General features: G+C 35.0%; 1 protein-coding gene across 1 annotated transcript; it reads left to right on the top strand.

Annotated features, from left to right (window-relative positions):
* Positions 1-4,511: 4,511 nt before the first annotated feature.
* On the top strand, positions 4,512-6,997 carry LOC127083571 (AP2-like ethylene-responsive transcription factor PLT2). Its single transcript, XM_051023884.1, has 6 exons — positions 4,512-4,909; positions 5,000-5,378; positions 5,530-5,612; positions 5,715-5,812; positions 5,891-6,092; positions 6,179-6,997. The coding sequence occupies exons 1-6, from the start codon at positions 4,771-4,773 to the stop codon at positions 6,799-6,801; spliced, it is 1,524 nt and encodes a 507-aa protein (XP_050879841.1). The 5' UTR covers positions 4,512-4,770; the 3' UTR covers positions 6,802-6,997.
* The last annotated feature ends 9,988 nt before the right edge of the window (positions 6,998-16,985 follow it).

Here is a 16,985-nt window from a genome sequence, read left to right as displayed (position 1 = left end):
CAATTGTTATGATCTCACCGGCTTGTTTATCATATAAATCGTCTCTCACATGCATCAACATACATTCACATGCATCAACATACATACAAACAAAATGAAACAGTTATGGCCCCTAGCGCAATTGTTCTCTCAAGCCAATGAGAGAACCTAAGCTAACCTACTACGATCTAAGCTTCTCCAAGCAAGATCTTCAAGGTTGTCCTCCTTTAATATTGAATTCTTCTCTAAGCTTCTTCAAGCAAGATCTTCAAGATTGTCCTCTTTTGATATTGAAATCTTCTCTTTCTTCATAACATTGTCTTCTTCTCTTTATTCATAACATTACATTCCAGAAGAAACTCGTTTTACATACGAGGGTTTGAGATGAGAAAAGAAGTTACATTAAGATATCAAAAGGAGAGGCACGACACGCAGGTCGTATTTAAAAACCCAAAACAAAATAAAGGACAACTAAGGCCATAACTGATCACCACAAGGCAATAATAATAAACACATTGTTATTATTAAATTTTAATTCCTTTAATTAATTAAAACCAAATTAAATTTCGGCGACCGACCACACTACGCAGAGTCAGCCGGGGGTTCCGCTGCGTAGTCACAAAACAGGAACACAACCCTTGCGTAGTCACAAAACAGGAACCCCGAGAATTTTGACCTTGTGAGTGTGACGACCGTCACAGGCATGTTACGCCCGTCACAGGGCCAAAACAGAAATGCCTAGTTTTCTGGACTTGTGAATGTGACGACCGTCACAAAGCACGTGACGACCGTCACGCCCTTGTTACGACCGTCATGGGTCTATTACGAACGTCACGCGTCTTGTTTGTTACGCCTGTTGCGCTCGTCACACGAGCTTTACGCGGCCAAACTAATAGGGCTTTGAAACAGTCTACGGACCTCTTCCAAAAAGCCCTAAATTCACAACTCCTTGACGGCACAACCCTTGCGCCGTCACCAACCCTAATGCGCCAATTTCAGACCGTCAAACACACCTCGATTGTTGATTCAGTATGATTGATCAACAGGTCATTGCTTCACCATACTAATGTCGGATTCCGAAGCAAATGACCATTGATCGCTCAAAGGAAAACAATCATTTAGTGTTCGAATGAACGAAACAGAAACAGTATATCACATATACCGTATTTTGCATTAGGATTACTTATATCATATATAAGTTGATCGGTCTCAATTGCGTAACCTATGGATGATCGATGTATCGCTGCTTCACCATACTAATGTCGGATTCCGAAGCATAGTCAACATCAATCATCCAACTTGTACACTCATGATGCCAAATTTAATTACCCGTTTAATTAATTGATTCATTCTGTCTTTTAATCATATTAATACAGAAATTAAACACCTATCCGATTCATGGTTTCGTAAGTGGCTCTGATACCACTGAAGGAGAATTGCGACCCAAAGCGCAGCGGAAATTAAAATTTTCTCCTTTAGAGATCCTTACGAATGGTCATGTTCAGTGATAGAGTATTTACCTCTTGTGACGGTTGAAACCTTTGGTGCAGATCTCTTGTGACGATCAAAACCTTTGATGCCAATCCACGAAGCGATCACGAACGTTGAACGATGACAACGTCTCTACTCAGTCCACACGAACGGGTTCCTTCAATCTCAGTGCTAGCTGGTACGAATGAAGGCTTTGAGTGAGAGAGAGAGAGAGTGATAGAAAACGAAAATAATGCAACCGCAAATTTTTGCTTCTGCACAAGGGTTCTATTTATAGAACCACTTGTGTGGGCTTCAAGCTAAAAGCCCACTTAAGTGTATTTTGGCCCATATCTTATAATATGCCCAAAATCACTTAAGCTCATGGTACCTTACCATATTTCGTATTCTACTCAAGTACATCGTACCTTACGATGCTCTATAACTCACTTAAGGGCACCGTACCTTACGGTATTCCTTAGTTACTCTATCTCTCATCAATCCGTCCTTTGTGTGTGACCCTGTAGGTTTTCGTGACGTTGGCAATTATATTAAATCACTCATTTAACTTAATAAGCAGTGAGCAGTATCTAGCAACACATCACTGCTACCCAAGACACGAAAATGTCATGTGATCTGACAATTCCTTCTGTGATAATACTTATGTGTATAATTACCCTTTTGCCCTTATGTCTATATTGAACACAAGGCATAGACCGTGTCATCCTTGTTCAGTTCAATATTGGGCCCATAGACATTTATCCTGTTACGCAGGATGGGCAAATTCCATCTAGGACACTCATGTCCCTCAGCATGCTTTGTGGAGTACCCATTAACTGTCTTTATGGTTATCCAGTTACGGACAACGTTGGATCAGCAATAAAGCACTCGACTCTACATCTAGGATCCATAGTGGTTTCAGGTCGAAGAGTGGAATACACTATTATCACCATGAGAATAACTTATGACACCTTGCATAACTTTCTATATAGTATTCTCATAGCGGGTCAATCCGGTATAAGTATTACTCCTAATATTCATACCTATGTTTAAGACTTGATAACTCTTTATCCATGATCCATGAGATGTGATCATCAGTCTACAAACATAATAGTCTTAATGCTTTAATGTTATCCCACTTCACACTAAAGCTCGACTACGGATACTTTAGGAATAATGTCCTTATGTTTAATGTGTTCTCATGATTAAGTCACACTTAATACATTAAACGGACTATCTATTCCAGGGACTTTATTAATCAACCATAATAAAGAGAATGCCTTTTATTATTCGATACAAGTACCAAAATGTATTGGCCTCTAGGGCTTACACCAACAGTCTTTGCCTTATCAGCATTATTTTCCTCCATTCTCTACTCATGTGCCTCAAAAGAGCTTTGTAGCTCCTCTTTGCTCATCATTGCAAGATCATTCGATTCCTCAATCGATACGATTATGTTATTGAATCTTGGCGTCAAAGAACGCAAGAATTTTATGACAACATACTACTCCGTGATCGTTTCTCCAAATTCTTTTACTTGGTTCACCAAACGAGTAATTCTCGTCGTGAAATCGTTGAGGGTCTCATTCTCCTCCATTTGAATCAACTCAAGTTTACGTTTGTGAGTTTGTAACCGCATAACCTTCGCCTTGTTAGCCCTTGTGTATGCCTTCTCCAATATTTCTCACGCTTGCTTCGATGATTCACAATCATCAATTTTCTCGAAATTATCCATATCAACAAATTGAGGGATTAAAAACAACACCTTGAAACCTTTCTTCTTTTCCTACTCATGTGATGCTCGTTGTGCATCTGTTGCACATTCGACAAAAGGATTCACATCGTTCTTGATCACATCAAAAATATCTTGGTAACCAAACAACACCTTCATTTGCTTGCACCATTTGTCATAATTTTTCGCATCAAATGATGAATAAGTTTGAAGAGATTCTTTCAATAGAGATAAAATCCATGTTGCACACTAAGTATTTTGTGTATTGAATCAGAAACTTGATGACAAATGTTAGAACTTAAAACTATAAGATTGGTGAAAATTGAGTAATTGAGTGTGGAGAAAGAGATTAATTGAGGGTTGATATTAAGCATTCTCATTACAAGAGAACAACAGTCATTTATTTGTTATAATATGAACAACTCATATTATTTTTAAATTTTGTGAGATTTGTTTTAAAGATAGAAAAATGTAGTATCTAACTCAAAATCAACTTGACTTATTAAGCTTACAGTGCTAAAAATAGAACAAAAACTCTCCCCACAAGAAAATAACAAAGGGAATTATATCAAGTCAGTTTTAACTAAAACAAATATCAGTGATATATTAAGAGTAAGTAAGAGTCTCACATTAAATTTAAAAATAAAAATAAAATATTATATAAGTGAGATGATGTATACATATCTTGAATGTGAGACAATCCATTGATCAATATACACATATAAAGAAAAAAAAATCGATTGACTGAAAATCAAATATTGTTATCCCATACAACTTTTAACTTCTGGATGTAATCATCAAATCAATTTTATATCTCTTTTAACACTTTTTCTCTTGACACCTAATTCGAAATTACAATTTCTCTGAAAAAAAATTAACAAGACAACATTTCCAAATGTTGTTCCCTGGTAAAAAAAAAATGTATGAGGTCAAATATTTGATATTTGACTGTTACTTTTTCTTTAGAAAGAGATAGGTCGGTAGTATTATAAACTTTATGAATAGTGGTGGATTTAGAGATTTAGTCTTTAAGTGTGGGAATGCTGGGTTTTGAGTAGTCATTAATATCACATATCGAGGAAGAGAGTTCCAATAAACCAAGTGGGTAGACACAAAAATAAACTATATACTTTAATTGGATTTTTCCATTTGGAATGCTGGCTTTGTCTTTATAAAAGTGTTGAAGTCATAGCTAGTTTCATTATAACACTCGTGTCTCTCATCTTAAATAAATACAATTATTTTAATCATCATTGTTGGCAGCAGATTATAACTTTGTTTCTTTAGGTTGGAAAAAGGGTCATCCTCTAGACTAATTTAAAACTAAACCTTCAACATAGGGCTGTATCTTTCCCTATTCAAACTCAAATAATAGTTAAATACTCATTTCATGCTCTAAAACTAAATGACCTACCTCTAAAAGAATTCCTTTTTCAACCTCTCTTCCTCCCACCCCCTTTATCAACACCTCCAAAGGTGTGAAGAGAGTTCACTTCTTTAAACCCTAGGCAGTGCCCTTGTAAACTTATATATATATCACTATTTTTCACTTCTTTCTATTTCATTTCCACAATCTTCCTTCCTTCAAAATGAACTCAAACAACTGGCTTTCATTTCCACTTTCTCCAACTCACCCTTCCTCAGTACCACCTCAACCTTATCAACATCATTTCTCTCTTGGAACATTAGTCAATGACAACATGTTGGAAACCCCTTTCCAAAATCATGGTACTTTAATTAACTAAACTTTTTCATTCCTAGCTTCCACATGTATATATATAATAACCTATGTTTGTTGATTATTTTATTCATCAACAGATTGGAATCTGATGAATACTCACACTAGCAATGAAGTTCCAAAGGTTGCAGATTTTCTTGGTGTGAACAGCAAGAGTACTACTGAAAATGAGTCAGATCTTGCAGCCTTTAATCAAATTAACGATCATTCTTCAGATAACTACTTCTTCATGCCACTACAAAGCAACTCAGCGTTAGAACCAACTTCTAGCAATAGCTATGATCAATATCAAGAAAATGGTACCAATAACTTGCAATCATTGACATTATCAATGGGGAGAGGTACTAAAGATTCCACATGTGAAACCGATAATAATAACACTATAGTTGAAGCAGCTGCACCTAAAAGAGCTTTGGACACCTTTGGCCAAAGAACATCAATATATCGCGGTGTAACAAGGTTCGAAATTCTTCCAAAAAATATTCTCTAGTTACATCTTTCAATTTGTTGAGTTCTTTGGTTATTCAACCGGAACGATGTTTACGACTAAATCATAGTATATAATATATCAATTATTTTGATTTGTTTTTATCCTTCAAAATCTGTATAGACATAGATGGACCGGAAGATATGAAGCTCATCTTTGGGATAATACTTGTAGAAGGGAAGGACAATCAAGAAAAGGTCGCCAAGGTAATAACAAATTAGCTATACTAATTAGGTTTTTCCGAAATATTGACTAAACACATTTTTATGTTAATTGATCTTGGCTTTTCTTCTTCTCTTCATCATCAGTCTATTTAGGTGGTTACGACAAAGAAGAGAAAGCGGCGAGGGCTTATGATTTAGCTGCATTGAAGTACTGGGGAACATCCACCACAACAAACTTTCCGGTAATTAGTTATGTTCATGTCATGATGTTAATCACTTAATTAGGTCAATTCAAAATTAATCACTTCATTGTCTTTCAGATGAGTAACTATGAGAAGGAAGTTGAAGAAATGAAGAACATGACAAGACAAGAATTTGTTGCATCCATAAGAAGAAAAAGCAGCGGATTTTCAAGGGGTGCGTCAATGTACCGTGGAGTCACAAGGCATCACCAACATGGAAGATGGCAAGCGAGAATCGGTAGAGTTGCAGGGAACAAAGATCTTTACTTAGGAACATTCAGTAAGCTTCGTATGCATGCACAACAATTTTGAAAAAAAAATGAAATCATAATATGATAATAATAATTTTGGAAGTATTGTTTATAGGCACTGAAGAAGAAGCTGCGGAAGCTTATGATATAGCTGCAATTAAGTTCAGAGGATTAAGCGCGGTAACAAACTTCGACATGAATCGTTACGACGTGAAAGCGATTCTCGAAAGTAATACTCTTCCAATAGGAGGAGGTGCTGCAAAACGGTTGAAAGAAGCACAAGCTCTAGAATGTTCTAGAAAAAGGGAACAAGAGATGATAGCACTTCAATATGGACTAGGAGGATCTTCAAGTTCAAGTAGGTTAGAATTACAAGGTTACCCTTTAATGCAATTTGAACAACAACAACAACAACCTTTGTTAACACTACAAAACCAGGAACTATATACGTCGTCGTTTCATGATCAGAGTTATATACAAACTCAGCTTCAGTTGCATCAGCAGCAACAAAGTGGTTTTTACAACTACAATGGTGATTATAGTATTCAGAATCACCCGGGTTTGATGGAGAATGATGGTGGTGGAGGGTATATTGGGAATAATAACAATGTTATGGGGGGAACAGCGGATTACGACATGTCTTCCGGAGGTTATGGAGGTTGGTCGGCGGGAGATTCCATGCAAGCTTCAAATGGAGGTGGTGGTGTTTTCACAATGTGGAATGGTTTGAGTAATTAACTTGAAGAACTTAACTAGTTGTTATACAATTTAGTTTCTTGTTTTTTTTTTTTATTTAAAAATTAACTCTGCTATATTTATTATGACAAGTGAATTTAGAGGAGAAAAAGTGACTAGTTTTATTTCTGTAGAATGTTATCTACTACTGTGCCACTGACTATTGACTAGTTAGCTGAATCAACTATTTGTTTGTTGATGGTTTTGTTTTCTCAATCCACTCTCTAAAATTTGTATGTTACATATGAGATAGTCTTGCATTATATGGCCATTTGAATGTGCAACAATCAGTATATCTGTGTTTTTTTTTTCTCAATTCACATTCGAAAATGCAGAAATTTATTAGAATTTTTTTAGTTGTGTATTTGATAAAATTCATGTTGGTTTGTTTGGAAGGTGCTTCTAGTCCACATCCTTCACTTTTTTTAATTTAATATTTGTCGTTTTTATTTGAGGTATCTAATTACTTGGAGAGTAGGAAAGCAGTTAAACTCTTGATTTACAAAACAATTAGGTTATTTATAGAGTGGAAAATTAATAGCTTTGAAAAGGATAGACATCAAAATTCTGCTAAGTCAACTTTAGATTTTGATATGTTCTTATCATATTAGGGATTTGGATTGTAGGATTAAGAAGAATAAGGCAAGAAACTTTGTCATGTCACGAAAAATATCTGAGTGCATCGCACGCTCGAATGTATAATAAAGTTGTCACCGAATAATATTTATTCTTGAAGAAAAGGGAAAATATCGATAAAATTCAAGGGAAAGAGAAAAAGGATAAGGAAGTTGGTTATGCAAGGAGAATGTATTAGTGTCTCTCACATTCGTTGTACTCAAGGTTGTTGATGGTTGGGTTGAAGAAGAGTCAGAGATTCAAAAAAAGGTGTCTAACTATTTTTAAGATCTCTCTAAAGAGTTTATTATTGATATGTCTCATCTTGAGGAAGTTGTTTTCCATTTTCTTTATGTTTAGGATAATTTTTCCTTACTATTACCTTTCTTCTCCGAGAATTAGAGTGGTCAGCGCTTCATTGCAATGGTAGTAAGAGTCCTGATCCAAAGGATTTTTATTTTTATTAAGAAAATTTTGGAATTCTTTAATGAAAGATTTTCGGTTATGCTTGCTCAGTTTCATTATAAATTTGTAGTAAAAGTGTTAGAATTCGTTGGGTGATTTCCGACCTATTTCCCTTGTGGAGCCCTATACAAATTGGTAGCAAAAGTGTTGGCTTTTAGACTAGTTAAGTTGATGGATAAACTTATTTCTACTAATTAATCGGTTTTCCTCAAAGGTAGATCGTTGGTTGATAATGTAGTGGATGTTAATGAGTTGATTAACTTGGCTAAGAAATATAGAAAGGTTTGCCTTATTTTTAAGGTGAAATTTAAGAATGCATATGATTTTGTTAGAAGGACTTTCGTGGATTGTATGGATTATATGCTTACCAGATTTGTCTTTAATAATAAGTGAGATCTTTATTGGATTGTATGGATTATATGCTTACCAGATTTGACTTTAATAATAAGTGAGATCTTGGAATAAATCTTGTGGTGTTGGATAATGGTTGCGTAACCCATATCCAAAGAGGTTTGAAACAATTTGATCCTCTAGCCTCGTTTCTTTTCCTACTTATGGCAAAAGGGCTTAGTGGTTTGTTCTATAAGGCTGTCGAGTTGGATCTTTTCTCTGGATTTAGAGTAGGATCCATCTTAGTTAGTGGTCTTACATCTTCGGTTTGCACATGATACCTTAATATTGGCTGGTCCTTTGTAGATAATGTTGGACATGTGTTTATCGTGGATTTTGGTAAACAACCACTAGTCCTTCAAAATTGATACTTTGATTACTTGCATGATCAACTAGATTGATCCTAGAACATATGTGCCTAATTTTCTTAAATTTTTCTTGATAATGAGTATTTCTACACTAGTTCGTGACTTGTAAAGTAATGCAAGAATAATTTATAAAGGAATAAAGAACAACTTTGAATGCAAATATAAAGAAATGAGTAATAACTTCGATTGAAACTTAAAAGGTATGAAAATTACATTAACGTAAGTTATTTGACATTGAATGAAAATATGGTGATTCATGGGTATATTTCGCCCAACAACTCTTTTCTCAAGATATTTTGAGTAATATGAGTTTTATATACAATTGAACACGCCGAATCCTGATACGAGGACCCCTATTTACACTAAATCGAAAATAACAGTAACAAACGGTCCTCTCTCCATAAAATGACACATTCTCGCCTGCATGAGTTTCGCCCTTTACAAGCTTCCATGCGTCCTTCAAGAAAATGATAAGGCTAAAAACAGTTAATCATCCTTATTTCAAATTATTTTGTTGAAGTCATTATCATGTCAGGTCAAAAATATTCTAAGTCCTAGAATGATGATATCACCATGTAGAAATGAAAACCTCTTCGTCAAATCTAGTCGAAATCTCATCAAGATTTTCTTAGTCGAACTCGACTTATCTTCTCCAAATGTTTCCTTAAAATTTTCTTTGACATATTAAATCATTCTTAACGTTGAAATTCCAATTAACAAATTGCCCCAAAAAAATGTCTTTTTCGACAAAATGGAGAAAAAGGACATTTTTTTTGAATATTTTGATGCTCAGGTTGTTTCATTGTTGTGACGTCATGGTTATCATGGCCTCTTTTTCTCAAACGTCTCATCGAGACGTGCAACATCCAGACCATAATCATGATCCCTAGTTTGTAGGATAATCGTGGCATTGAAAAAAGGGTAACCGCTTATCCAACCTCTAAAACGTGAACAGGCATTCCACGATTTCATCCCATTTGGAACTTCATAGAAACTGAATATTTTCTTTCTTTTTCATATAAATACCTCTCATCTTCCGTATTTAAACTTTTTATCCTCCATCCCTAGAACTTCATCGCACCCGCAATCTTCCTCAAAAATACTTAAAACATCCTTTTTACTTCAGTTTTTTTTGACTTTTTACAATGGCACCTTCAAAATCAAAGAACAACAAAGTTAGCAAAAGTCTAAAAGAAGTTCTACCACCTGTTACTCAAATTCCTAAGTCATTGTTGATAGGAAATCAAGAATATGTTCCTTAACCACCTTTGCAGGAAGAAATGTGCAAGATCTATCAATCCCAAGTACTTATTCCCTTCTCTATTGCTGGTGAGACCCATGCATTTATGGGTCATTTGCTTGTTTTTAACGTAAATGCTGAAAAACTCAAAGATTTTTTTCCTGCTTATCATTGTACCAATCATATAGCTAGCAAAAGAAAAACAATAATTGTTAGTGAAGATGTTAGTGCTAAACTAGATTCTAAGAATGACGAATCTAAGGAAAAAAAACAAAGTTGATTCTCAGAAAAAGCTTTCGACTGAAGCCCCAAAACCCAAAGACCCGACTAGGGTAAAACTAGAAAAAACTATTAATCTAGATTATATGAGCAACACTCTTATAGTGTTTCACTCTTGTCTTTTATTTCGAGACCTTGAGGCTTATCTCGCCTGGCTTGCCAAGGTTGAGCAGAAAAAAGCACAAATCTGGAAAGAAATGGGAATTTTTGACATGATTAAATTGTCAAAAGTGGGACCAAGGTATTGTCAAAATATGATGTTTTCCTCTTTATATTTCTGGGATAGTACCACAAATACATTTCATCTCTCTTGTGGGATGATTACCCCGACCCTATTTGACATTGTTGCGATTATTGGTCTTCGACCAACTGGAGAAACTTTCGACCCCTATGAGATGAACGAAGACAACATTGGTTACGACAGTCAATGAGCCAACTTCATCAACTATATAGCTTATCACCATAACACCGAAAGCGATGATGTTTCTGATGAAGAATATATTGCCTTCTTGGCACTCTGGTTATCTCGTTGCATCTTCTACTGCAAGTCACTGAAGGTGGAAAAAAGGTTTTTAACTATGGCGAATCAGTTGCATGTTAGATGTAACATATGCCTTAGTCAGCTAATATTGGGCTGGCTTTATGAATCCTTGGTGTAAGACCCCAATTTTGACCCTAAGATTCCTCATGGTATCTCATCATTTGCATTGGCTTTGGGATCACACCTTGGTGTCCTCCTCACCCCTTATTCATTGGGTTTACATTGGGAGAGATCACCAAACATGTTTGATTGTACCATACTTTGTTTTATTTGTTTACTAACCAAAATACCAAAAATATGCCTAGTGTAGTGTTATTTCTTTTGTAGGTAGTGTGTGCATTCACATGTGCCTTATCAAGTTCATATATAGGGTTTGAGACCCTCAATACAAGGGATCAAGCAAGGAAAGGTTCACATTGGTTCTAATTATAATATATGGGTCCCTGTTTTCTTTATTTGTTATTTTGATCAAGAATTCATCAAGAGTTTGAAGCTTGTTTGCCTTGGAAGCCCTAATTCATCTGAGTATCTTGTGTAACTTCCTAAGCAAGTTTCTTCAACAATTGGTCAAATGTTTCAAGGGATACTTTATTCTACGTTATATTATGCATATATGATTCTCCATGAGCCCCAAATAGCAAAAGAACTTTAGGTTTTCAAGTTGGTTCAAAGAGGTTGACAAGAGAAAGTCAATTAGTCAAAACTAGGGTTCCCTATACCCTATCTCCTACAATATTTGTCATATGAAAATGATTCCAAGAGAAAAGTTACTCTTTATGATATTCCAAACAACTTTCATGTTGGCATCAAGATATAACTTTTCTCAGAAAGTCATTTCTTATGGTGAAAGATTATAGGTTATTTTGTTTGTGCCCTAGTTAGAAGGTCAACTTCCAAGAATCATAACTTTATCATTTTTATGATATGAAGACCATCCAATTTTCATGATCAAACTCAATATGTCTTCTCCAACTTTGTTTCTTTTAGAAATGTCAAATTCAACTTGCAAGGGCATGTACCAAGAGGAAACATTATAGGTCATTTTGGGTCATCATCATTGAACAAGCAATTTTCCTCAAGTTCTAAAATCCATAACTCCCTCATGAAAGATTCAAATTGTGTCAAATTTGTGATAAAATTGAAGATGATTGAAAGAGATATAACTTTTAATAAGAAACCATTTTCATTTGAAGCTCATAACAAAAGTTATTCAAGGTGGAAAAAATGGTCATTTGACTTTTAACTTAGAAAATTTTCAACTATGTTTGATTTATCCAACTTCCACCTCAAAATTCATCATGATCCAAGCTCCAAATGGAAACATTTTCACCAGAAAAGTTGCTCCCCTTCATGTTAGCTTTCCAATGCATCCAAGATCATGGAATTTGAAGCATTTTTGAGTGACTTGTGCATGGGTGTAATGCATGGTCCCATTTGGTAAGTTCCATGGCCAATTTTCATTTCACTAATGCATGGTTCCATGTTATCATTTCAGGTTGATTGGTATTTGATTTTGGACCAATTCACATCATTTCATGGGCCTATTGCATGCCCATGCAAGCATGAACCATGGGATTATTATTTTTGGAAAAATTTGTAAAGTGTGTGAAAATCAATCCTCATGCTATAAATACAAGTGCCTTGAGCTCAGGAAAAGGATCCATTTGCCCAAGCTTTGCACTGCTTCTTCTCTAACCTCCATTGAAAGGATAATCTTGAGGATTTCTCTTGAAATCGAGTTTCAATTCTCATTCTATTTTGGAACTGAAACTCCAAGAATCTAAGCCCTTTGGTCATTCATTTCATCTCATGCGAGTGTATAGAAGCAAGATCAAGCTCAATTGAAGAAAACCGAAGGTGGATTTTCTGGATTTTCTCTTCTTTGATTCTCCCTCAATTCTCGATTATTTTGCTTGTTCTTTGGTTTTCTGAAGACCTACCAATATAGGCAACACGATTGAGTTACTTTGAGGTCAAATCGAAGTAACTCAATTCATACTCCTTAATTTTCAATTCCATGTATCTTTCAATATAATGAGAATTGAAGAATTCTGAGGGCGGATTTGAATTCCTGATAATTTTCTCTTTAAAATAGTGTAAGCATCTTTTATTTTCATGCAAGTTGGTGGTGGACCAGTCCGGTGAGGTCCACCGGAGAAGATGACCGGAGCCCTAGCTCCGGTGGTGTGGTGGCTGAAGGAGAACGGCGATCCAAAACGCAGCGGAAATTAAAATTTTCTCCTTTAGTGATCCTTACGAATGGGCATGATCAGTGATAGAATATTTACCTCTTGTGACGATTGAAACCTTTGATGCAGATCTACAAAGAGATCACGAACGTTGAACGACGGCAACGCCTCTACTCAGTCCACACGAACGGATTCCTTCAATCTCAGTGCTAGCTGCTACGAATGAAGGCTTTGAGTGAGTGAGAGAGAGAGAGAGAGAGAGAGAGAGAGAGAGAGAGAGAGAGAGAAAACGAAAATGCAACCGCAATGAATGCTTCTGCACAAGGGTTCTATTTATAGAACCACTTGTGTGGGCTTCAAGCTAAAAAGCCCACTTAAGTGTATTTGGCCCATATCTTATAATATGCCCAAAATCACTTAAGTGCGTAGTACCTTACCATATTTCGTATCCCACTTAAGTACACCGTACCTTACGATGTTCTACAATTCACTTAAGTGCATTGTACCTTACGGTGTTCCTTAGTTACTCGATCTCTCATCAATCCGTCCTTTGTGTGTGACCCTATAGGTTTTCGCGGCATTGGCAATTATATTACATCACGTATTTAACATAATAAACAGTGAGCGGTATCTAACAACACATCACTGCTACCCAAGACGCGAAAATGTCATGTGATCTGACAAATCCTTCTATGATAATACTTATATGTATAATTACCCTTTTGCCCTTATGTCTATATTGAACACAAGGCATAGACTGTGTCATCCTTGTCCAGTTCAATATTGGGCCCATAGACATTTATCCTGTTACGCAGGATGGGCAAATTCCATCTAGGTCACTCATGTCCCTTAGCATGCTTCGTGGAGTACCCATCAACTGTCTTTATGGTTATCCAATTACGGACAACGTTTGATCAGCAATAAAGCACTCGATTCTACATCTAGGATCCATAGTGGTTTCGGGTCGAAGGGTGGTATACACCATTATCACCATAAGAATAACTTATGACACTTTGCATAACTTTCTATATAGTATTCTCATAGCGGGTCAATCCAGAATAAACATTACTCTTAACATTCATACCTATGTTTAAGACTTGATAACTCCTTATCCATGATCCATGAGATGTGATCATCAGTCTATATACATAATAGTCTTAATGCTTTAATGTTATCCCACTTCACAATAAAGCTCGACTACGGATACTTTAAGAATAGTGTCCTTATGTTTAATGTGATCTCATGATCAAGTAACACTTGATACATTAAACGGACTAGCTATTCTATGGACTTTATTAAACAAACGCAATAAAGAAAAAGTCTTTTATTATTAATAAATAATTTGATACAAGTACCAAAATTATTGGCCTCTAGGGCTTACACCAGCAACGTCATATCCATCATATCATCTCTCCACGTTTTAATCACATTCGTTGCTTTTGATTACTCATGTTCCAACGCGTTGACTAAGGTCTTTGGTAGGTTGCACGCGTTTGGCCATCAGATCTGCCACCTCGATTAATGAGGGAGATCTGATGGCCCTTGTTTTTCCATTTATTTTTATTATTTTTGATTTTATGTTTAATCCTTTTTTTAATTCATATTAAATCCATTTTTAATCCAAAAAATATGGTACTTTCACCAAAAATCTTTAAATATTTTCCTCTTCCATATTTTGAATTAAAATTATTTTTTGGAATAATTTTGATATCTTTTGTGAATTAAATGATTTTTGACTTGTTTTTAAATATTTTAAAATACTTATGACTTTCCAAAAACTCTCAAATTTTTTGTATAAGATCATTTGACCTTGTTTGACCTAGGATAAATCTCTTGGCCATTTATTTGATGATTTGAAGGGATTTGAGGTTTTGTCCATTTAAAAATGCATTTTAATTCATTTAAAAATTGATTTTTAATTGTTTAATTGTTTAAAAATATTGTTGAGTCAGTTGGTTGACCTTGTGATGTTTGACTTTCTACTTAGCCTTGATCATGGTTAATTTGAACTTCCATTTGATCAATACTATTGGATTTAGTGGGTTGATGAAATGTACATTTCATCCCTCAAAATGAATGGATAGTATTAATCAGATGAAATTCCTCCTATGATCAATTTGGGTTTCTATTTCTCTTTCCCTATTTATCTTTATCCCTATTCTTTTCCAATTCATCTATTGACCAAAGAAATATCAAGTATCAATTGCTAGTTGATTCATCAATGACCCTGTGTCAGATGAATCAACATGAGTCAGATTGAGATAGGTCTATCCCATTTTATTTTATTTATGTGGTATGTTTTAGGAGTGTGGTTCTTTGTACCATATCTATAACATGCATTAACATCAATATCTTTATTGCCCAGCCTGAGATAGTTGTGACTTCTAAGTAAGTCTAATTACGATTGCTTAACATATAGCTAAATCTGTCCCACAAGGCAAAGTATTCTTGTAAGTGAGATTGTAATTCTCTCATTCTTCATGGCATTGTATGAATACTTGACCTTTTTTCCATTTGTGAGAGCTAGTGGCATACTTGTTGATTTATCCAAGTTGGAGCCATTCTCATAGATAATGTCTTGGTTCATGTTTTCACACTTGTGAATGAATGGTTGAGTGTTCCTCTAAAGAATGACTTAAACAATTAAAACTCTTCACTAACATTTGACTAACTTCTTATTAATATTGCTTTACTTTCAAGTCATTTAGTTAATGCAATTTAAATTCAAGTATCCTTATCATTCATTGTCATTTACATTTTATGCAAGATGTTTATGTTTCAGTTATTTTCACTTTGCTCACTTGAGCCATATCATTTGTGCTTGTGTATATTGTGTGCTTTTGATTTTGTTCTGTCTGTGGTCTTAGGACCTTAAAATACTTAATAATAACAAAAATCCTAAAAAATATGTTGGTGGACTGTTGGACCTCTTCCCTTGACTTAATTTGAACTCTTGGACTTAGAAGTAGGCAATATTCCCTATGCTTTGAAGGACTTGGCAAATGCCACTATTTGAGATAGAGTTATCCTTGGTAGTGCCTTTCATCTGATGTAAGCCGTGGGGTTTCCCTTTAGGGTTATCTGTTACTTTATCTCTGTACTTAATTATTTTATTGTTATCATTGTTATGTCTGATGATTGTTTCTATGAGTCTACCAAGGAAATATGTCATCTAATACATTGGAAGGCATTTGAAGACTGCTTGCTATTGGAGTGCTTGCTTGAATGTAATGTTTATCTTTATTAGATGCCTTGGTCTTCACTATTAGTTTCTTGGGCGTTGCTTATGCTTGTTGCTTGCTTAATAGCCCAAAGGAAATGGGTTTCTATCTGACATTCTTGTCTTGTGGATTGCTTCCCATTGGTCAGGTCTTTTCAACTATTAACATTTAATTTTGTTTAGGGTAGTCCCTTCATCTCCTCCCTTCCTTCTTAAATTTCAAAATATTCTCTCTCCCTTTAAAAAACTTTCTTTGTTTGTGTTTTCAACTTAGACATATTTTAATGGTAGAAACTTTGGCCTTATGCCACTGATTTTCAAAACACTTTCTTTAATCAAACTTATGAGTAAACTTAATCATGTTGACCTCAATTTCAAAAGACAAAAAAAATAACTAACAACTTCATTTAAATTTTTTGGCCCTTTTGTGCCCTTTTGCCTTTAAACTTTTGTTAAAATTAATCCACCAATCTTCTTTGAAATTTTTACCACGAACTACGGGGTTTTGATCTGATCGAAAAAATAGCAAGTGTACTATTTTGCCTATTATAGTAATAACGGGCAAATTCCTCGAATGTCGATCTCAAGGACTGCATGTTAATATGGAGTTCAAATTATCATTCAATTAAACAAAAAGTATGATTTGGGTTTTTAGATTCAAAATTATAAAAATAAAGGCAAAGGTAAATAAGGATGAAAATAAGGGTTTGCAAGGTAAGAGGAACAATGCCAGGGAAGGTGTATGATTTATCCCTGTAACAACTCTGAGTCACTATTGCATCAACAAATATCAATTACTACCAGTTCTCAAGGGTATTTTCTCCCAAGTCCTTGGTGAGAAAACCTTTAATCAATCTACCATAATTTTTATGTCTATAGC

The sequence above is a fragment of the Lathyrus oleraceus genome, chromosome 5 (assembly GCF_024323335.1).
Source record: "Lathyrus oleraceus cultivar Zhongwan6 chromosome 5, CAAS_Psat_ZW6_1.0, whole genome shotgun sequence".
Classification (NCBI taxonomy): domain Eukaryota; kingdom Viridiplantae; phylum Streptophyta; class Magnoliopsida; order Fabales; family Fabaceae; genus Lathyrus; species Lathyrus oleraceus.
Note: the sequence above shows the minus strand (reverse complement) of the source record. Positions and strands in the feature narration are given on the sequence as shown.